We start from the raw sequence: 23,985 nt of genomic DNA on the forward strand, positions 1-23,985 counted from the left end.
AGGCAGGGGCAGAGACAGGCGAAGTTACGGAGATAGAATTAGGCGGTCTTGGTGATGGAGAGGATTCCAGCTTTTTATTCACAGATTTTTTTTTAATGAATTCAGATTCACAAGCTGCCATGGTGGGATTTGAACTGACGTTCTCTGGATTATTAGTGTAGGTCTCTGAATTACTTGTCCAGTAGCAAAGCCACGACACTACCATACCAAAATAATGGACAAAAGTATTTCACACAAATGCGCAGCACATTCAGAAAGCACCATTTTCCCTCGTGTCCCCCTTCGTGACATCTATCACCTACAATAAGATGCAAAGGTACGATTTAATCAAGGATGATGACAATTGGCGTACTCTACAAGGTTTTGAATAAATATGAGGTAGCAAACCACTTGTGTAACAAAATACAACTCTTTATTTAACAGAGATCAAGGGTAAGCAATTATGCTACTAACAATATATTAATTAAATCAGGGTAGCCAGTATTAAATCCCAATTATCTTGGCTGTTGCTGTCCAAGGACACAGTTCAATGACTGTGAATTCAATTTGGCTATCCAATTGGCGCCTGTTAGGCTTTTATGATCTAATCATACTCGATGCTTTCAGCCAATTATCCACACCAGAAGACAGGCAACCCACGGAAATTAGCCACACAGAGGAATCACATTTGGACCTGATATAATTTCTTTGCTTTAAATAGTTGCGAACTGGTCCTGAACAATTACTACATATTGGAGTTGTTGTTTTTTTTTAAAAACTGAATCTCTGCCACAACAACCTCTTTTTTTTTTACCAGGGTTGTCAGTGGAAGTACAATACTATACGGGGGTCCAACGTCATGGAAACCTTGACTTGAGAAGGTCCCAAAAAGGATTCACCTTCGCTTCCCCATTATCCAAGCTCCCTTGGGAGAACGGGTGCATTATGTGGAGGCAAATTGCAATGATCTGTGGTGAGGAGAGGCTTAATGGGCAGAGTGGGCTTTATTCACTCCGTGCTTTCCGATGTTCTTGTGATAAAGTTCCATCTCCTAAGCTATCACTTGAACCAGCAGTGCGCGTCTAACAGGATTTAGCTCTCTTACTAACCAAACCTCCTTATTTACAATAAAAACCAGAGAGGTCATCGACCTGAAACATTAACTCTGTTTCTCTCTCCACAGATGCTGCCTGACCTGCCGCGTATTGCCAGCATTTTGTTTTTATTTCAGATTTGCAGCATCCGCAGTACTTTGCTTTTGCACTCCTTTTTTACAATCTGTTTTACCTTCCTCACCACTCTCAGATCATAATCAGGTGTTCCCACAGGCCGAGTTTGTCCTCCCTCATTTCTTCCACATTTGTTCTACGAGCCCAAAGGAACAAAACACACCAAGAAAAGTACAGAAGCAATCTAGTTGTTATTAGTAGTTTTGTTAAACGGTGAAGAAATATGCTTTTTTACACCTGAACACAAGCTAGCGCATCCCTCATTAACTCCACAAGTGACACATTCACCATTGAGAAACTAGTTCAGAGTAAGTTGCCAGAAAGGCAGGTTGACATCGCGACATTGAACTAATCTAACTAGATACTCTAATAAGACGACAGTGGGGTCAGTATTCTGGACCTTTGTCATCTGAACCTATCTTGTGAAATGTGTTGATGCCTAGTTTCTCCCCCAAAAAGATGCTGAGGCTGGGGATCAACTGAAAATTTCAAAACTGAGATTGATTATTGTGAGGCAAGGGTATTAAAGGTTACGGAATCAAAGCAGGTAGGTGAAGTTAAGACACAGGTCAGCCATGATCTAATTGAATGGCGGAACGGGTTTGAGGGGCTGAATGGCCTACTTCTGTTCCGGGAACGGTAGCGTAGCGGTAATGTCACTGGGCTAGTAATCCAGAGGCCTGAACAAATGATCCAAAGACGTGAGTTCAAATCCCACTACGGCAGCTGGGGAATTTAAATTCAGTTAATTAAATAAATCTGGAATAAAAAGCTAGTATCAGTAATGGTGACCATGAAACTATCGGATTGTCGTAAAAACCCATCTGGTTCACTAATGTCCTTTAGGGAAGGAAATCTGCCGTCCTTACCTGGTCTGGCCTATATGTGACTCCAGACCCACAGCAATGTGGTTGACTCTTAACTGCCCTCTGAAATGGCCTAGCAAGTCACTCAGTTGTAACAAACCGCTACAAAACACAATAATAAGAATAAAACTGGACGGACCACCCGGCATCAACCTCGGCACTGGCTACAGACATGACAATGGCAGACCCAGTCCAGTCGATCCTGCAAAGTCCTCTTCACCAATATCTGGGGCCTTGTGTCAAAATTGGGAGAGCTGTCTCACAGACTAGTCAAGTAACAGGCTGACATAGTCATGCTCACAGAATCATACCTTTCAGCCAATGTCCCAGACTCCTCCATCACCATCCCTGGGTATGTCCTGTCCCACCGGCAGGACAGACCCACCAGGGGTGGTGGCACAGTGGTATACAGTCTGGAAGGGAGTGGCCCTGGGAGTCCTCAACATTGACTCCGGACCCCATGAAGTCTCATGGCTTCAGGTCAAGCATGAGCAAGGAAACCTGTGCTGATTGCCACCGACCGCCCTCCCTCAGCTGATGAATCAGCACTCCTCCATGTTGAACACCACTTGGAAGAAGCACTGAGAGCAGCAAGGGCACAGAATGTACTCTGGGTGGGGGACTTCAATGTCCACCACCAAGAGTGGTTCGGTAGCACCACTACTGACCGAACTGGCCAAGTCCTGAAGGACACAGCTGCCAGACTGGGCCTGTGACAGGTGGTGAGAGAACCAACACAAGGGAATAACCTACTTGACCTCGTCCTCACCAACCTACCTGTCGCAGATGCATCTGTCCATGACAGCATCGGGAGCAGTAACCACCACACATTCATTGTGGAGACGAAGTCCCGTCTTCACACTGAGGACACCCTCCATCGTGTTGTGTGGCACTACCACCATGCTAAATGGGATAGATTCAAAACTGGGCATCAATGTGGTGCTGTGGGCCATCAGCAGCAGCAGAATTGTATTCCAACATAATCTGTAACCTCATGGCCTGGCATATCCCTCACTCTACCTTTGCCATCAAGCCAGGGGACCAACCCTAGTTCAATAAGGAGAGTAGAAGAGCATGCCAGGAGCAGCACCAGGCCAACTTCGGGAAGCTGCAACACATGTATGCTAAAAAGCGGAAGCAGCATGCTATAGACAGGGCTGAGCGATCCCACAATCAACGGATCAGGTCAAAGCTCTGCAGTCTTGCCACATCCAGTCGTGAATGGTGGTGGACCATTAAACAACTAACGGGAGGAGGAGGCTCCATGAATGTCCCCATCCTCAATGATGGTGGAGCCCAGCACGTGAGTGCAAAAGACAAGGCTGAAGCGTTTGCAACCATCTTCAGCCAGAAGGGCCAAGTGGCTGATCCATATCGGCCTCCTCCTGACGTCCCCACCATTATAGAAGCCAGACTTCAGCCAATTCGATTCACTCCACGTGATATCAAGAAACGGCTGAGTGCACTGGATACAGCAAAGGCTATGGGCCCCGACAACATCCCAGCTATCGTGTTGAAGACTTGTGCTCCAGAACTAACCGCGCCTCTAGCCAAGCTATTCCAGTACAGCTACAACACGGACGTCTATCCAACAATGTGGAAAACTGCCCAGGTATGTCCTGTCCACAAAAAGCAGGACAAATCCAATCCGGCCAATTACCGCCGCATCAGTCTACTCTCAATCATCAGCAAAGTGATGGAAGGTGTCATCGACAGTGCTATCAAGCGGCACTTACTCACCAATAACCTGCTCACTGATACCCAGTTTGGTTTCCGCCAAGACCACTTGGCTCCCGACCTCATTACAGCCTTGGTCCAAACATGGACAAAGGAGCTGAATTCCAGAGGTGAGGTGAGAGTGACTGCCCTTAACATCAAGGCAGCATTTGACCGAGTCTGGCATCAAGGAGCCCTAGTAAAACTGAAGTCAATGGGAATCAGGAGGGAAACGTTCCACTGGCTGGAGTCATACCTAGCACAAAGGAAAATGGTTGTGGTGGTTGAAGGGCAATCATTGCAGCCCCATGACATCACTGCAGGAGTTCCTCAGGGCAGTGTCTGGGTCCACAGTTCCATTTTATCCTTCGACTCATCCGACGCTTCAACAAAAAACCTTTTTTCTTCCTTTCCGATGTCAAGGATCGCAAGCTTCATCAACTCTTGAACACCAACGCCCCTCCGGAACCTTCTTCCCCTTCACTTTCCTCTGACCCCCCCTTCTCCCAATCTCACCCCCTGCCACGTTTTCACGATCCCCTCTGACCCCGAACGATCAGTCCTCAGCAGAGGCCTGAGCTTCATCCCCTTACGCCCCCACCTCAATGAATTTCGAGCTCGGCACGATGCTGAGCTCTTTTTCCGCCGCCTTCGTCTCCGTGCCCACTTCTTTGGCCAGGAGTCTTCCCCCCGCATGGCTGACACTTTCTTCTGCTTTCAGAATTCTCGTTCTACCTGGACCCCTCCCTCTGGCCTCTTACCCTCTCTAGATCTTTTCATCGCTAACTGCCGCCGCGACATCGGCCGTCTCCATTTCTCTGCTCCCCTCACTCACTCCAACCTAGCTCCCTCTGAACTTGCAGCACTCCATTCTCTCAGATCCAACCCCAACATTGTCATTAAACCTGCTGACAAGGGTGGTGCTGTTATTGTTTGGCGAACCGACCTCTACCTAACGGAAGATGAACGCCAACTCTCCGACACCTCCTCCTACCTCCATCTGGACCATGACCCCACTACAGAACATCAAACCACCGTTTCTAAGACTGTCACTAACCTCATCTCCTCTGGAGATCTTGCCCCCACGGCCGCCAACCTCATATTTCCCCAACCCCGCACAGCCTGCTTCTACCTCCTTCCCAAGATCCACAAACAGGACTGCCCTGGTAGACCCATCGTTTCAGCCTGTTCTTGCCCCACGGAACATACCTCTTCCTATCTTTTCTCCCCTTATCCAGTCTCTTCCCACCTACATCCGCGACTCTTCTGACGCCCTCCGCCACTTTAACAGTTTCCAGTTCCCTGGCCCCAACTGCTTCCTTTTCACCATGGACGTACAATCCCTCTACACCTCCATCCCCCACCAAGATAGCCTGAGGGCACTCCACTTCTTCCTTGAACAGAGGCCCGACCAGTCCCCATCCACCACCACCCTCCTCCGCCTGGCTGAACTTGTTCTCACATTGAACAACTTCTCCTTTGACTCCACTCATTTCCTCCAAAATAAAGGCGTTGCTATGGGTACCCGCATGGGTCCTAGCTATGCCTGCCTTTTCCTGGGATATATGGAACACTCTTTCATCCAGTCCTACTCGGGTCCCCTCCCTCACCTCTTTTTCCGGTACATTGATGACTGTATCGATGCCGTTTCCTGCTCTCGCCCTGAACTAGACAATTTAATTCACTTTGCCTCCAATTTCCACCCTTCCCTCACCTTCACATGGTCCATCTCCGACTCTTCCCTTCCCTTCCTTGACTTCTCCGTCTCCATCTCTGGGGATAGGTTATTGACCAACATTCACTACAAGCCTACTGACTCCCACAGCTACCTGGACTACACTTCCTCCCACCCCGCCTCCTATAAGGACTCTATTCCATTCCCCCAGTTTCTCCGTCTCCGCCGCATCTGCTCCGACAATGCCACCATCCACACCAGTGCTTCCGACATGACTTCCTTTTTCCTCAACCGAGGATTCCCCTCTACCGTGGTTGACACGGCCCTCGACCGTGTCCGTTCTATCTCCCGCACTTCTGCCCTCACCCCTGCCCCTCCCTCCCGGAACCACGATAGGGTTCCCCTTGTCCTCACCTTTCACCCCACCAGCCTCCACATTCAACAGATCATCCTCCGCCATTTCCGCCAGCTCCAACGTGATCCCACCGCCAAACGCATCTTCCCCTCCCCTTTCAGCATTCCGTAGGGACCACTCCCTCCGAGACACCCTAGTCCACTCCTCTTTCACCCCCAGCACCTCTTCCCCTTCGTCCGGCACCATCCCGTGCAAGCACAGGAGATGCAACACCTGTCCTTATACCGCCCCCCTTCCCACTGTTCACGGCCCCAAACACCCCTTCCAGGTGAAATAGCGATTTACTTGTACTTCTTGCAATCTAGTATAATGTATTCGCTGCTCACGATGCGGTCTCCTCTACATTGGGGAGACCAAACGCAAATTGGGTGACCACTTTGCGGAACACCTCCGTTCAGTCCGTAAGGGTGACCCCGAGCTTCCGGTCGCCTGTCATTTCAATTCCCCACTCCATTCCCACTCAGACCTCACCGTCCTTGGCCTCTTGCATTGTTCCACGGAAGCTCAGCGTAAGCTCGAGGAACAGCACCTCATCTTCCGATTAGGCACTTTACAGCCTTCCGGACTCAATATCGAGTTCAATAATTTCAGATCATAACCTCGGCCCCTATTATATTTTTATATATTTTTTATCCACACTTTTGGTTTGTGCCTTTTCCTTTTTATTCTCTCCCACATGGCAGCTGTCTTTCACTCTGCCAGCACATTTCACACTTCATCTAGAGCCATCCTTTGTCTCTTTACCTGCCCTATTACCATCTCGTCTCGCCTTGAATATCTCTTAATGTCTCTTCACCTCTCAGACCTTCCCTTTGTTCTTTCATCCCCTCCCCCATTTCCCAACCCCCAAACTTGCCTTTTAATCTGTTTCATTTCCTGCTTTTTTCTCAGTTCTGACGAAGGGTCTTCGACCTGAAACGTTAACTCTGTTTCTCTCTCCACGGATGTTGCCTGGCCTGCTGAGTTTTTCCAGCATTTTCTGTTGTTATTTCGGATTTCATGCATCCGCAGTATTTTGCTATCGTATCAGTGTCCTAGGCCCAACCATCTTTAGCTGCTTCATCAATGACCTTCCCTCCAACATAAAGTCAGAAATGGGGATGTTCACTGATGACTGCACAGTGTTCATCGCCATTTACAACTCCTCAGATAATGAAGTAGTCCATGCCCACATGCAACAAGACCTGGACGACATTCAGGCTTGGGCTGATAAGTGGCAGGTAACATTCGTGCCACAGAAGTGCCAGGCAATGACTATCTCCAACAAATGTAAGAAATCACACAACACCAGGTTATAGTCCAACAGCTTTATTTGAAATCACAAGCTTTCGGAGCGCTGCTCCTTCTTCAGGTGAAGTGGAGAAATGCATAAAGACACAGCTTATATAGTCAGAGAATCATGTCAGATGTTTACAGGTAACCTTTCCAACTGCCACTTGTCACACCTCGGTAGAGAGATAATCACAGCAGTCAAAGGTGTGAATGGTGTCCAAACAGGTCAGTCAGGGAAACATTACATCAAAGAACAATGAGGTGGGGTCACAAGGGGTCAAATATTGCAGATGCTGGGGTCTGTATGAAAAACAAAAAAAGACAAAAAACATTTTTTTTGGCTGGAAATCACAGCAGGTCCGGCCGCACCTGACTGACCTGTTTGGACACCATTCACACCTTTGACTGCTGTGATTATCTCTCTGCCGAGGTGTGACAAATGGCAGTTGGAAAGGTTACCTGTAAACATCTGACATGATTCTCTGACTATATAAGCTGTGTCTTTATGCATTTCTCCACTTCACCTGAAGAAGGAGCAGCGCTCCGAAAGCTTGTGATTTCAAATAAAGCTGTTGGACTATAACCTGGTGCTGTGTGATTTCTTACATTTGTCCACCCCAGTCCAACTCCGGCATCTCCACACCATATCTCCAACAAGCGAGAGTCCAACTACCTCCCCTTGCTATTCAACAGCATTACCATTGCCGAATTCCCCCACCATCAACATCCTGGGGGGTCACCATTGACCAGAAACTTAACTGGACCAGCCACATAAATACTGTGGCAACAAGAGCAGGTCAGAGGCTAGGTATTCTGCAGCGAGTGTCTCACCTCCTGACTCCCCAAAGCCTTTCCACCATCTACAAGGCACAAGTAAGGCGTGTGATGGAATACTCTCCACTTGCCTGGATGAGTGCAGCTCCTACAACACTCAAGAAGCTTGACACCAACCAGGGCAAAGCAGTCCGCTTGATTGGCACCCCATCCACCACCTTAAACATTCACTCCCTCCACCACCGGCGTACCGTGGCTGCAGTGTGTACCATCTACAAGATGCACTGCAGCAACTCGCCAAGGCTTCTTCGGCAGCACATAAGAACATAAGAAATAGGAGCAGGAATAGGCAACTTGGCCCCTTGAGCCTGCTCCTCCATTCAATAAGATCATGGCTGATCGTGGGCTCAAAGCCACTTCCCTGCCCGCTCCCCATAACCCTTCACTCCCTTATCTTGCAAAATTCTGTCTATCTCCACCTTAAATGTATTTAATGACCCAGCCTCCACGGCTCTCTGGGGCAGAGAATTCCACAGATTTACGACTCTCGGAGAAGAAATTCCTCCTCATCTCAGTTCTAAAAGGGCGACCTTTATGCTGAAACTATGTCCCTGAGTTCTAAATTTCCCCATGAGGGGAAACATCCTCTCTGCATCTACCTTGTCGAGCTCCCTCAGTATCATATATGTTTCAATAAGATCACCTCTCATTCTTCTAAATTCCAATGAGTATAGGCCCAACCTGCTCAGCCTTTCCTCATAAGTCAACCCCCTCATCTCTGGAATTAACCTAGTGAATCGTCTCTGAACTGCCTCCAATGCAAGTATATCCTTCCTTAAATAAGGAGACCAAAACTGTACGCAGTACTCAAGGTGTGGTCTCACCAATACCCTGTATAGCTGTAGCAGGACTTCCCTGCTTTTATACTCCAACCCCCTTGCAATAAAGGCTAACATTCCACTTGCCTTTTTGATTACTTGCTGTACCTGCATGCTAACTTTTTGTGTTTCATGCACAAGGACCCCCAGGTCCCTCTGAACTGTAGCATTCTCTCTCCATGTAAATAATAATTTGCTTTTTTATTTTTCCTGCCAAAGTGGATAACCTCGCACTTTCCTACATTTATACTCCATCTGCCAAATGTTTGCCCACTCACTTAGCCTGTCTATATCCCATTGCAGATTCTTTGAGTCCTCTGCACAACTTGCTTTCCCACCCATCTTTGTATCATCTGCAAACTTGGCTACATTACACTCGGTCCCTTCATCCAAGTCATTAATGTAGATTGTAAATAGTTGAGGCCCCAGCACCGATCCCTGTGGCACCCCACTAGTTACCGTTTGCCAACCGGATAATGACCCATTTATCCCGACTCTCTGCTTTCTGTTAGTTAGCCAATTCTCTATCCATGCTAATATATTACCCTCAACTCCATGAGCTCTTATCTTATGCAGTAACCTTTTATGTGGCACCTTATCGAATGCCTTCTGGAAATCCAAATACACCACATCCACTGGCTCACCTTTGTTCACCCTGCTCGTTACATCCTCAAAGAACTCCAGCAAATTTGTCAAACATGATTTCCCTCTCATAAAACCATGCTGACTCTGCTTGACTGCATTATGATTTTCCAAATGCCCTGCTACTGCTTCCTTAATGAAGAACTCCAGCATTTTCCCAATGACAGATGTTAGGCTAACTGGTCTATAGATTCCTGCTTTCTGTCTCTCTCCTTTCTTAAATAGAGGTGTTACATTTGCGGTTTTCCAATCTGCTGGGACCACTCCAGAGTCCAGGGAATTTTGGTATATTGCAACCAATGCATCCACTATCTCTGCAGCCACTTCTTTTAAGACTCTGGGATGCAGGCCATCTGGTCCAGGGGATTTGTCGTCTTTTAGTTCTATTATTTTACCAAGTACTTTTTCCTTAGTGATAGCGATTGTCTTTAGCACCTCCCAAACCTGCGACCTCTACCACCTAGAAGGACAAGGGCAGCAGGCGCATGGGAACATCACCACCTCCAAGTTCCCTCCAAGTCACACACCATCCTGACTTGGAAGTATATCACCATTCCTTCATTGTCGCTGGGTCAAAATCCTGGAACTCCATCCCTAACAGCACTATGAGTACCTTCACCACACGGACTGCAGCAGTTCAAGAAGACGGCTCACCACCACCTTCTCAAGGGCAATTAGGGGTGGCCAATAAATGCTGGCCTTGCCAGCGACGCCCAGATCCCATGAACGAATAATAAAAAAATGTTCCTACAACTCCATTGGATTTCTGGCAGGACTGTCTTATGAGGAGAGATTGGGTTGAATAGGCCTGTATTCACTAGAGTTTAGAAGAATGAGAGGGGATCTCACTGAAATGTATAAAATTCTGACAGGGCTAGACAGACTGGATGAAGGGAGGATGTTTCCCCTGGCTGGGAACTCTAGAACGAGGGGTCACAGTCTCAGGATACGGGGCAGGACATTTAGGACTGAGATGAGGAGAAATTTCTTCACTCAGAGGGTGGTGAACCTGTGGAATTCTCTACCACAGAAGGCTGTGGAGGCCAAATCACTGAATATATTTAAGAAGGAGATAGATAGATTTCTGGACGCAAAAGGTGTCAAGGGGTATGGGGAGTGAGCGGGAATATGGTATTGAGATAGAGGGTCAGCCATGATCATATTGAATGGTGGAGCAGGCTCAAAGGGCCGAATGGCCTACTCCTGCTCCTATTTTTCTATGTTTCTAACGGACGCTTTTGTGTCGATTTAACCATTTTTCCTTCCCAATTTGGAGTTTTTCCTGTAAAATGGAGAATTCTCTTTGGGATATGGCAGTACTCATTCCTTTAAGTCCCAGGAGTCTTGCTCTCGGGACAGAAGGAAAGAAAGGTGCGGAAAAGTCTGGGAAACAAGAGCCAAAAAGAAAAATCTGGCCAGCAAATCCCATATTCACGCATGCTTTTACAGAAAGAAAGAACTTGAAATTATATAGCGCCTTTCACGACCTCAGGCCATCCCAGAGCACTTAACAACCAGTGACAATTAGATACAATATGCAGTTTATGTTGTTTCATAGGCAAATGTTTATTTTATGTCCAAACATAGGCGAGTGACACATATACCAGTAGACTCCAGTCAGATCGATAAGGTTGCAATTCCCGATTTGAATGATAATTTTTTTTTACCGATGCCCCTTAGTCTAGATGAAATCCACCTATTATGCAGTGCTTTCACATGCACCATAGGACAGGGGTAATGGCTGCTCAACCATACACACAGAAGGTGCCATGTTCTATCTCTAGTCTGTGTGAGTTAGTTGATTGCAGCCTGGGCAACACTTGCGACACTACAGTTGGCTTCGTCACCCCAACAACAACTACTTGCATTTATATAGCGCCTTTAACATAGTAAAATGTCACGAGGCACTTGACAGGAGCGTTATCAGACAAAATGTGACACCGAGCCACATGAGATATTAGGACAGGTGACCAAAATATTGATCTAAGGGGTAGATTTTAAGGACCGTCTTAAAGGAGGGGAGAGAGGCAGAGAGGTTTAGGGAGGGAATTCCAGGGCTACGGCCTAGGCAACTGAAGGCACAGCTGCCAATGGTGCTACAATTAAAATTGGGGATTTCAAAAGGCCAGAATAGGTGGAAAGCAGAGATCTCGGGGATTAGAGGGCTGGAGGAGACTACAGAGATAAGGAGGGACGAGGCCATGGAAGGATTTGAAAATTTGGAACCATGGATGAGAATTGGGGTTAGTGAGGCTAGAGTACCTGAAGGCGGAGAAAAGAAATGAGGCATGAAGGGGGTGGGGTGGGGTGTGGTAAAGAGAAAAGAGGGAAAGGGGGGAGATAGAAGTGATGGACGTGGGTCCAGAGCGGCAGCCAAAATGCGCACGCAAATGGACATAGGGACGAAGATACATAGGCATGATTACATGCTAGATTATAAAGCATGATTTGAATTGTATTGAGAGTATAGTGGAGAAAACACATGGGAAAAAACTAGATTAAATTGAGATGTCTAAAAAAGTAATAAAATAGTAGTAAAACGTCCCAAGGCACTTCACATGAGCATTGAGACAAAATTGACACCGAGCCACATAAGGAGATATTAGGACAGGTGACCAAAAGCTTGGTCAAAGAGGTAAGTTTTAAGGAGCCTCTTAAAAGAGGAGAGAGAGGTAGAGGGGCGGAGTGGTTTAGGGAGGGAATTTCAGAGCTTAGAGCCCAGGCAGCTGAAGGCATGGCCACCAACGGTAGAGCAATTAAAACTGGGGATGTGCAAGAGGCCAGAATTGGGGGAGCGCAGAGATCTCAGAGGGTTGTAGGGCTGGAGGAGGTTACAGAGATAGGGAGGGGCGATGTGGAGGGATTTGAAAACCAGGGAATTAGGAAGTAGCAAGTGTGTGCGTGTGGAATGCAGGTGAGGGTAGGAGCGTGTGTGGCGGTGATACCCTTCGCACTCAAATAGCCGGCATTCAATGCCCAAGTTTGAAGAATGGCCGCTCTGGTGCAGCACTGGATAGCTGCTGGTGGATCTTGGCTTGTGGGACTCAGGAGAGGAAGTGCAATATCTGGAGGAAAAGAACTTACAATACCACATATCCATGGCGTGGCGTCACCTGGACAAGATCATAGTTAGCACCTCAACCAATTGGACTTCTCTACAAGGTGGGTTCATAGAGCAGCAAGGGTGAGCACAAACTGAGCCAATCCAGCCCACAGAAGATAAGATACTCCTCGCCAACATTTATCATTAAGGATTAGCCACTCGTTAAATAAAAAGACATGACAAGGCTCATATGGAACAGGAAGAAGAGTGCTTTAATAGTAGCAGTTTGTGTGAAATCTCTCGAAGTGAATTGGTTGGGGTTTATGCCAATTAATGTCCCAGTCTGCCAGGTTCCTAAATGCCTCATGTACCTCCGAGTCTATGTTTAGTGTCTATGGCTAGAGGCACTAGATTAAAAATGCTAAAGTTGAAAGAATTTGCTCAATGACATTCACATTCCTGGGGAAGTTTGTCTTTCTCCAGTATCAATTCAAGTGATCCTGACAAGCTTCCAACCAAGTTCACTCAAATTATAACTGTGTAAGCTTTGGGAAGTCACTGCTGCCTTTGTATTGTGCTGCCACTATTAGAATCGCTCTCAAGGCCTCGCGGTTGTTTTTTTATGTGAGTAACACTTCAAAATTCCTTTTCGACCACTTCCCTCCCCTCCCCCTACTTGCCTCACCACGTATCACGCAAGCCTGACACGGGAGGGGGGGGGAGGGGTGGGGGAGGTGACCTGCTCCCAGTTTTTCATCAATTCTCCTCGGCAACCAGCCATCAGCAGGTGCTCACCTGGGCTTGGGACACAGGGATGTTGTGAGATTGGAGGAAGGGCATGTTATTGCCACAGAGAAGAGGAAGCTTTACTCTACATCCAACCAATGGATTGCTTTTTTTCATTTGCTCTCAGGATGTGACTGATGCTGACAGGGCCACAGTTACTGTCCATGCTTAGTTGTCCAGAGAACATCATGGTGGGCCTTCCACTTAGGATTGGAGTTACATGTAGGCCAGACGGAGTGATGGGTTCCGTTAGATTTTTTAATTTAACGACTACCCTACAACATTTTTGTATGGGCAATTTGTTCTGGTGCCAGCCCACAAAATTGCCAGATGTATCGAATTCAATGTCACAACTTACGCCATCCATCACCGTAAACATTCACTCCCTCCAGCACAATGTGGCTGCAGTGTGTACCATCTACAAGATGCCCTGCAGCAGCTCGCCAAGGCTTCTTCGGCAGTACCTCCCAAACCCGCGACCTTTACCACCTAGAAGGACAAGGGCAGCAGGCGCATGGGAACACCATCACCTCCAAGTTCTCCTCCAAGTCACACACCATCCTGACTTGGAAATATATCGCCGTTCCTTCATCGTCGCTGGGTCAAAATCCTGGAACTCCCTCCCTAACAGCACTGTGGGAGAACCTTCACCACACGGACTGCAGCGGTTCAAAAAGGCGGCTCACCACCACCTTCTCAAGGGCAATTAGGGATGGGCAATAAATGCTGGCCTTGCCAGTGACATCCACATCCCAGGAAAGAATAAAACATTTTTTAAATGTTGGCATTTAATCTCAAGAGGTCTGGTCCAATGCACCACCATAGCCCATTCCTGCTCATCATGGCTCTGAAGACTATGCTATTTTTTTTTGTAACACTTCTTTATAAAAAAGAAGGCTGTGGGATGATGTTATAGAGGTCTTTAAAATTATAAAGTGGACGTAGAGAAAATGTTTCCATTTGTGGGGTAAGACCAAAACTAGGGGCCATAAATATAAGATAGTCACCAATAAATCCCATCGGGTATTCAGGGGGAAACTTCTTTACCCAGGTGGTAAGAATGCAGAACTCGCTACCAGATGGAGTATATGATACAAAAAGAATAGATGCATTTAAGGGGAAGCTAGATAAGCACATGAGTCAGAAAGGAATATAAGGCCATGCTCATAGGGTTAGATGAAGAGAGGAGGGAGAAGGCTTGTGTAGAGCATAAACACCAGCATGGACCAGATGGGCGGAGTGGCCTGTTTCTGTGCTGTAGACTATTTGTAATTCTACGTAATAAAATAAATGTCTTGGATGATTCTTAAGCTGTAGTGACTTAAGAACGAGGAAGTAACCGTAGAATCATACAAATTTACGTTAGGTTGCAGCGTAAAACGTGGACAATGTAGCGCGTGAATTTCTTGTCTACTATTATATTACCAGACTGCAAAAACAAGGCAACAACAAATTTCATTTATATAATGCCTTTAACGTAGTAAAATGTCCCAAGGCGCTTCACAGGAGAGTTATCGAAGAAAATTCGACACCGAGCCACATAAGGAGATATTAGGCCAGGTGACCAAATGCTTGGTCAAAGAGGCAGGTTTTAATGAGCGTCTTAAAAGGAGGAAAGAGAGGTAGCAAGGGGGAGAGTTTTAGGAAGGGAATTCAAGAGCTTAGGGCCTCGGTAGCTGAAGGCACAGCCGCCAATGGTGGAGCGATGAAAATCGGTGATGTGCAAGAGGCCAGAGTTGGCGGAATTCAAAAATAAGGCAAGTCTTATTCTCAAGGGTCCAGTAATCTGGATCACTCCAAATATCACTGTCTTCGCTCCTAAAGATTTAAGTAAAGTTTTCTGTTTACCTCCATCAAAATGATGTCCTTGGCACACTGACTCTGCACTTTTGGATGCTGGACCTTGACTGCCACTGTCCTTCCATCATGCAGCACTGCCTTGTGGACTTGGGCCCAGGACGCTGCACCCAGTGGTGCTTCTTCAAAGCTGACAAACAGCTGAGGAATCTATGAAAATACAAGCAGTCTATGTTGGTTGTCCATTGCTCTACAAAAAAGACTTGCATTTCTACAGCGCCTTTCATGACCTCAGGACGTCCCAAAGCGCTTTACACAGCCAATGAAGAACCTGTTGAAGTCTCATTGAATCATAGAAAGTTACACCACGGAAGGAGGCCATTTCGGCCCATCGTGTCCGTGCCGGCCGACAAAGAGCTATCCAGCCTAATCCCACTTCCCAGCTCTTGGTCCGTAGTCCTGCAGGTTACAGTATCCCAAGTACTTTTTAAATGTGGTTAGGGTTTCTGCCTCTACCACCCTTTCAGGCAGTGAGTTCCAGACCCCCACAGCCCTCTGGGTGAAGAAATTTCCCCTCAAATCCCCTCTAAACCTTCCACCAATTACTTTAAATCTGTGTCCCCTTGTTTTTGACCTCTCTGCTAAGGGAAATAGGTCATTTCTATCCACTTTATCTAGGCCCCTCATAATTTTATACACCTCAATAAGGTCTCCCCTCAGCCTCCTCTGTTCAAAGGAAAACAAACCCAGCCTATCCAGTCTATGTAGTCACTGTTGTACTGTCGGAAACGCAGCAGCCAATTTGCGTACAGCAAGCTCGCACGCAAATAGCAATATGATAATGAGCAGATTATCAGTTTTTAGTGATGCTGATTGAGGGATAAATATTGGCCTGGATAACTCCCCTGCCCTTCTTCGGAATAGTGCCATGGGATCTTTTACATCCCCGAGAGGGCAGACGGGGCCTCGGTTTAACGGCTCATCCGAAAGACGGCACCTCTGACAGTGCAGCACTCCCTCAGCACAGCACTGGAGTGTCAGCCTAGATTTTTGTGCTCAAGTCTCTGGACTTGAACCCACAAGTGATGTAGACCAGTGTGGCCTCTTTAGTTTTTAGAATTTTTTAGGAACAGGAAAAATCCTTCAGACTCAAAAAAGTTGCTCTTTTCTGACAGACCAATCCCATTTATCCATCTTCATACCAAGTTCCCTCAAACCTTCTCTCTCCAGGAAGCATTTATACTGCCAACTTCAATAACCTTCTCTAACTTCAGTCCAAAAGTCTACTAGCATCTCTACCTTTCTCTCCTCCTTTAAGACACTCCTTAAAACCTACTTCTTTGAATGAGCTTTTGGTCACTTGGGCTAATATCTCCTTATCTCTTGTCTGATTACACTCCTGTGAATCGCATTGGGATGTTTTACTACGTTAAAGGCGCTACATCAATGCAAGTTGTTGTTATTGTTTGTGTAAAATTAACTTCCTTTTTTAAAAAAATATATAATTTCACCCCTCTGGGATTGTAGAGTATGATGAGCAATTTAAGTCATATTTATTCTTCCCCCTGTTCGATACCCAGAATAATTACTTGAATGGCAGTTCCCAGGCCATTGTAATGGTGCTCTGTTACATACTACTGGAAGCTCTGACAGGTGAGCCAGTTAATTCACCCTCGCTCTGACGAACTACAGTATTTCCGCTCAGCAACTCCCGACAGCTCAGCTGAGCTACTGGCCTCAAATCTTGGGAATCTCTGGCACACACAGCACCACTGCAAATCTAAAGTAACAGTGCCAATGAGGAAATGTGCCTCTCCTCAGTTATAAATAATTTAATAGGGGTCATGATACATTGACAATGAAGATACACAAAGAATACAGGTACAGGTATCACTTTATAGCTCTACAAAATCATATTTGTAAGTTATTTTAAAAATGCAACCATAGTGTGATAAAAATAATAACTTCCGGGAAGTTATGTCATCACTTCCTGTGAACTGTGAACTGTGAACTGTGTACATACCTCACTTCCTGTCATATGTCACTTCCTGTTGGACTGGTATAAATACTGGTCTGTTCAGTATTGTAAGAGGCTTCTACCAGAGGCATGGTAAAGACCTCTCTTGTATATAGTGTGTTTATAAGTTACTTAAAGCTTACTTTAAAGTTACTTGATGGTAAGTCTCCTTTTTCTTACATCAATTTAAGTAACTTAGTATTTACACTGACAAATACTACACCTCATGAGCGGTTCTTTGGATTCCAGCGTCGCTCATCTCATGGGACATCACTCCCATCATGGCTAACTACTCCTGGACCTGTATTACTCCGAAGATACGTTCGGACGTCTAAAAATGACCCTCTTGTAGACGAGGTCGAACTAACCGATGCCAACCCCACCTATGCAAACATACGATATTCCGACGGCCGAGAATCTACCGTATCATTACGGGATCTGGCTCCCTGCCCACCAGGACCTAGTGGGACATCGGGTGATGGCATTTCACCAGGAAACTCTTGGGACCTATCGGGTACCCCTCTCCAGGATCCTGATCGGACACCAACTAGCTTGGTGCCGGTAGAACCCCGTGCTCAAGGTTGCGACCCTCCCAGTACCGCGCATGAAAGTACTGATCCGCCACAGACCAGCTCTGCACCTCCCTCTGAACAGAGGCAGTCCGACTTTGAACCTATTGGGGCTCGTACTCGAAGCCATGATCTCCCCGACCCTTCACAGGGCAATCCAGGCCACACAGACTCTGACCAATGGCCAACCGCATGTAAGCGGACCAGCGACCCTCTACGACGGGAATCCAAACGGGTGCGACTCTTCCTTGTTCGGCGGCTGCGGACCAAAAGGTAGACCACAGCCTCCTAATCCTGCAGGAGGGAAGAATGTGATAAAAATAATAACTTCCGGGAAGTTATGTCATCACTTCCTGTGAACTGTGAACTATGAACTGTGTACATACCTCACTTCCTGTCATATGTCACTTCCTGTTGGACTGGTATAAATACTGGTCTGTTCAGTATTGTAAGAGGCTTCTACCAGAGGCATGGTAAAGACCTCTCTTGTATATAGTGTGTTTATAAGTTACTTAAAGCTTACTTTAAAGTTACTTGATGGTAAGTCTCCTTTTTCTTACATCACATAGTTTGCACTTGAAGTTTCTATCATTAAATATGGATCTGAAACAAATTTTGTTCATGGATTTTCCTTTCAAGTTACAGTTCTCAGGACGTGGATGCCATCAACAATCCCACATTTACTGCCCATTCCTACTTGCCCTGAGAAAGTGGTGGTGGGCTTTCTCTTTGAATCGCTGCAGTCCGTGTGGTGATAGTGCTCTGACGATGATGTCGGGTAGGGAATTCCAGGAATTTGACCCAGCAACAATGAGGAAACAATGATATATGGACGAGTTCAAGTTCATTAAACATGAGCTCATCCAAAACTTGGCTGCCCATATCCGAACTCACACCAAGTCCCGTTCACCCATCACCCCTGTGCTCAATGACCGTCATCGGCTCCCGGTTTAGCAACGCCTCGATTTTAAAATTCTCATCCTTGTTTTCAAATCCCTCCATGGACTCGTCCCCTCCCTATCTCTGTAACCTCCTCTAGTCCTACAACTCTCCGCGATCTCTGCGCTGCTCCTATTCTGGCCTCTTGTGCTGCCCCAAATTTACTCACTCCACCATTGGCGACTGTGCCTTCAACTGTCTGGGCCCTAAGCTCTTGAATTCCCTCCCTAAGCCTCTTAACCACTCGCTCCTCCTTTAAGGCATTCTTTAAAACCTACCCCTTTAACCAAGCCTGTCCTAATATCTCCTTACGTGGCTCGGTGTTAAATTTTGTTTGATAACGCTCCTGTGAAGCGCCTTGAGACGTTTTACTACATTGAGGGCACTATATAAATGCATGTTATTGTGTGCAAATTGGAGGGGACCTTGGAGGTGATCGTGATCTTATGATCTTGGTGTTCTGTCATTCTTGGTGGTAGAGATCATAGAAACATAGAAGATAGGAGCAGGAGTAGTTCATTCGGCCCCTCGAGCCTGCTCCGCCATTTAATGAGATCATGGCTGATCATCCAAATTCAGTACCCTGTCCCTGCTTTCTCCCCATATCCCTTGATCCCTTTAGCCTTAAGAAATATATCTAACTCCTTCTTGAACATATTTAATGAATTGGCCTCAACTGCCTTCTGTGGTAGAGAATTCCACAGGTTCATCACTCTCTGGGTGAAGAAATTCCTCCTCATCTCTGTCCTAAATGGCTTACCCCTTATCCTTAGACTGTGACGCCTGGTTCTGGACTCCCCCGCCATTGGGAACATCCTTCCTGCATCTAGTCTGTCTAGTCCTGTTAGAATTTTATAAGTGTCAATGAGATCCCCTCTCACTCTTCTAAACTCTAGCGAATATAAGCCTAATCGACCCAATCTCTCCTCATACGTCATTCCTGCCATCCCAGGTATCAGTCTGGTGAATCTTCGCTGCACTCTCTCCATGGCAAGAACATCCTTCCTCAGATAAGGTGACCAAAACTGCACACAATACTCAAGATGTGGTCTCACCAAGGCCCTGTACAACTGCAGCAAGCCATCCTTGTTCCTGTACTCGAAACCTCTCACTATGAAGGTCAACATACCATTTGCCTTCTTAACCGCCTGCTGCAACTGCATGCTTACCTTCAGTACTTTCACGGGGCTGGGAGGTGCTGTCAAAGTAACTTTGGGGAGTTGCTGCAGTGCAGCCACAAATTTGCCCCCTTTCTGACAGACCAATCCCATGTAGCCATCTTCACACCAAGTTCCCTCAAACCTTCTCTCACCAGGGTAGCATTTATACTGTCAATTTAAATGAACTGCTCTAATTTCATTCCAAAAGTCGACTAGCCTTTGTGTAAATGTCCCCCTTGTTTAAGTGGACACTTGAGACATGAAGATCTGCCACTTGGGGCAATTACCGGAAGACATATGGAGATCATGGAACCAGGTCACAGAAAGAATCCCCAACGTTCATGAGATTGGGGGGGGGAGACAAGCAAAGAAAACGGTGGAATGATAATCGTAATCACACCATTCTACAGAATTAAATATGTCTCTAAGAATATCCGGTTTAAATATACCGATGGGAAAAAATAGAGTTGTGAAAATCACTAAGGAAAAGAAAAAGCGATGAGAACTGCTTTCATCCTCATCATACTCCACTGGCACAAAGGCTTACCGGCACTGCTTAATGGTACCAACTGTGTTAACAGCACGTGGCTTTGATGGAAATTGCAGGCAGTATTTGTGTTTCTTTCACACGTGTGATGGGCTAATGCTTTTCCTAGGGGATGTTCTACAGGGTTTCTGACTGTGCTTTTATTTCCGCTGCAACGTTTATGACGGAGTGATCTATATAAAGCACAAGCAGGAACATACAGCAGGAACAAGCCCAGATGGCACGGACAGCACATCTGGTCTGCCGAGTGGAGTAGTAAAAGCAAAATCATCAGGCTTGTTCAGAATACAGTGAGTGCTAATGATGGGACTGACAGAGAACTAATGGGATGACCCCCTCAATGGGCTGAATGGTCTTTCCTCTTCCTATTTATGTTCTTACAATAAAAACACACAGTAAATTTAGTGCATGCAGGAGTCATTACTTAAGCGAGCCCAGGGATTATTACATAGAGAATAATGGATACAAAGGAGTTACTACATAGACAATAACAGATACCCGGGAGTGATTGGATAGGAGATATCAGCCCGTAACTTGCTGTGAGCAGTGAAGCAAAGGTGTTCGCCACTGGCCCCGAATTAAGCTTCCCACAAAGATTTTGCGATCTCGGTGGCGGCTTTTCTGACGTGCGGTTGAAATCAGCGCAAGTTAATGGGGAATCCCTAGCGCCAGCTGCTGTGACAGCAACAGGCTGTCTAAGCAGCCAGTCACAATGCAGAATTCTCACAGAGCGGGAACCAGGAAGTGAAGAAGCTCCTTTGATTCGAACTTTTTAAAAATGTTAGAGAGCAAAACAAAGACTGGGGCTCTCACATGGGGAAAAGGTAAACCTGAAATAAAGATGAACAAACTTTTTTTTTAAAGAATCATCTTTTTTAAAAGTTTCTTAAAAATGTTAATTTTTATTAAAGTGGATAAATTTGACACGCTGCAAAATTAAAATTCGTTTTTCAGGCCCACAACCTTTGTTAAGCAGTCATTACGCTGCTAAAACCCCAGTTACACCTAATCTAAAAGGGTCTAACTTTTAATGGGGTATTTAACAGCGACATTACTGTGAAAGAGTCGCTGTTCGTTCACTGTTGTTACCCACCGCAAATTCCGGGCCAATGGATAGTTGCAAGTGGTTATACTGAGACTAAGGCTTACTCAGACAGACCAAAAAATAACCAGTATGAGAAGTGGAAATATCACACTGGTGCAATGGTTGGAGTTGAAGTGCAACGATGGGGAGGCAGCTTTATTGTCTGTGTGGTTTTTGCTGTGCCTGACCTGTGAGTACCTAATACTGATAATTGATGCCAAGTCTGGAAACTATGTTTGTTTCCTCACCTTGACTAGCACCCAAAAAGAAAGCATAGCAAGATACAGGACTGCAAGAGACCATTGCATGAGTAATTGGACCAGTGATCTAGAGGTTGTGAGATCAAATCCCTCCATGGCAAGTTAGGAAATTGAATTCAATAAATCTGGTACTTTTGTGAGCTGGCACCAGAAAAATAACCATGAAAGTTTCCAGGTTGACATAAAATCGCAATTTATGTCCTTGATTTACACCCAAAATAAAATCATTGGAATGTACAGGACTGGAAGAGACCAGTCAGGGGAGGAAGCCAGAGGACAGATGAGAGTGCCTGCCCTCGACATCAAGGCAGCTTTCGACTGAGTGTGGTACCAAGGAGCCATGGGATAAACTGAAGACAATGGGGGTCAGAGGGAAAAGCTTCCAGTGCCTGGAGTCATACCGAGCATAAAGGAAGAAGGTTGTTGTTGCTAGAGGCCAGTCATCACAGCCCCAGCACATCTCTACAGAAGTTCCTCAGGTATGTGTCCTCAGATCAACCACCTTCAGCTGCTTCATCAATGGCCTACCTTGCATCATATGTGGGACATTGACAACTTCTCACTGATTAGCTTCATTCACAATTCCTCAGATAATGAAGCTGCCCAAGTCAGCCTACAGTAGGACATGCATGACATCCAGACTTGTACTGACAAGTGACAAGCAACATTCACACCACATAAGTGCCCGGTAATGACCATCTCGAACGAGAGAAAGCCCAGCCTTCTCCCCTTGATCTTCAACAGCACCATCAGAGATGAGGAGGAATTTCTTCACCCAGAACCTGTAGAATTCTCTACCACAGAAGGCAGTTGAGGCCAATTCATTAAATATATTCAAGAAGGAGTTAGATATATTTCTTAAGGCTAAAGGGATCAAGGGAGAAAGCAGGGACAGGGTACTGAATTTGGATGATCAGCCATGATCTCATTAAATGGCGGAGCAGGCTCGAGGGGCCGAATGGCCTACTCCTGCTCCTACTATGTTTCTATCATCATTAAGTACCTCACCAACATCATCTTGGAGGTCACCACTGAACAGAAATTGAACTGGACCAGCCATATCAACACCACGGCAGAAACAAGGTGTTCTGTGATGACCATTACACCTCCTGATCCCTCAAGACCTTGTCAGAAGTACGATGGAACATGCACCACTCGCTTGGATGGGTTCAGCTGCAAAAGGACTCAAAAAGCTCAACACCATCCAAAAGAGAGAAGTTGACTCAATTGATGCCCCAGATACTCAATATCCACCACGTCCATCACCGGCACACTGTGGCAACTGTATGTACGATGTATGTACGATACACTGCATGACCTCACCAGCAACTTACCAACGACGTACCTCTCTCGCCTGCTACCTCTACTATTGAAAAGAGCAGCAACGCCATGGGAACACCATCACCTCTAAGTTTCCCTCCAAGCCACACACCATCCTGACTTGGACATATATCGCCGTTCCTTCATCGTCACCAGTTGAAATCTTGGAATTCTGTACCTAACACCATTGCAGGAGCATCAGCACCACAAGAACTGCAGCCGTTCAAGGAGGTCAACCACCACCTTTCTCAGGGCAACTAGGGATGTGCAATAAATACAGTTCTGTCACCACTGCTCTTTCAAAGAGCCAGCACAGGCATGACGGGCCAAATGGCCTCCTTCTGCGTTGTAACTTTCTATGATTCTATGATCCCGAGAACAAAGGGGAAAAAAATGCAGCTCCTTTTCTCCAGTGTGAATATTCCCACAGTCTACACTTTTGTGCCAAATGGTTGTTGAGTAGATAAAATTATAAATATGTGCAGCAATTGATGAAAATAGAAGCCACTGAAATTTCACTGACATATGAGTGTACTGACAGCATTAGTCTGAAATTTCTCCCTGTGCTATTCTAATATAGATGTTGATTGAGTTACATAAACATACAAGACAACAGAAAGAGGAATTTCAGATGAATATTAAATGTTTTTATGCACAATTTCAGGTCCATCGAGTTTAAATTAAGAGAATATTGAATCTGAGGAACATAGGAACAGGTGTAGGCCATTTAGCCCCTTGAGCCTGTTCCGCCATTCAATGAGATCATGGCTGATCTGTGACCAAACTCCATCTACCTGCCTTAATACCTTTGGTTAACAAAAATCTATCAATCTCAGATTTAAAATTAATAATTGGCCCAGCATCAACTGCTGTTTACAGGAGAGTTCCAAACCTCTACCACCCTTTATGTGTAGAAGTGTTTCCTAATTTCACTCCTGAAAGGTCTGACTCTAATATTTAGACAATGCCCCCCTAGTCCTAGAATCCCCAACCAGCGGAAATAGTTTCTCTCTATCT

General features: G+C 46.1%; 1 protein-coding gene across 2 annotated transcripts in view; it reads right to left on the reverse strand.

The window, feature by feature from the left end:
• adck1 (aarF domain containing kinase 1) overlaps window positions 1–23,985 on the reverse strand; it is a 719,907-nt gene that overhangs the window by 347,000 nt on the left and 348,922 nt on the right. Inside the window, exon 5 of one of the 2 annotated variants that reach the window (XM_086002659.1) lies at window positions 15,124–15,282. The exons of the other annotated variant lie outside the window; for it this stretch is intronic. Within the exon in view, the coding sequence (XP_085858785.1) occupies window positions 15,124–15,282 (159 nt within the window). The remainder of the gene's footprint in view (window positions 1–15,123; window positions 15,283–23,985) is intronic. 2 annotated transcript variants of the gene reach the window in all.

This window comes from Somniosus microcephalus, chromosome 12 (assembly GCF_052327205.1).
Source record: "Somniosus microcephalus isolate GS21.2 chromosome 12, FLI_Smic_1.0, whole genome shotgun sequence".
NCBI lineage: Eukaryota > Metazoa > Chordata > Chondrichthyes > Squaliformes > Somniosidae > Somniosus > Somniosus microcephalus.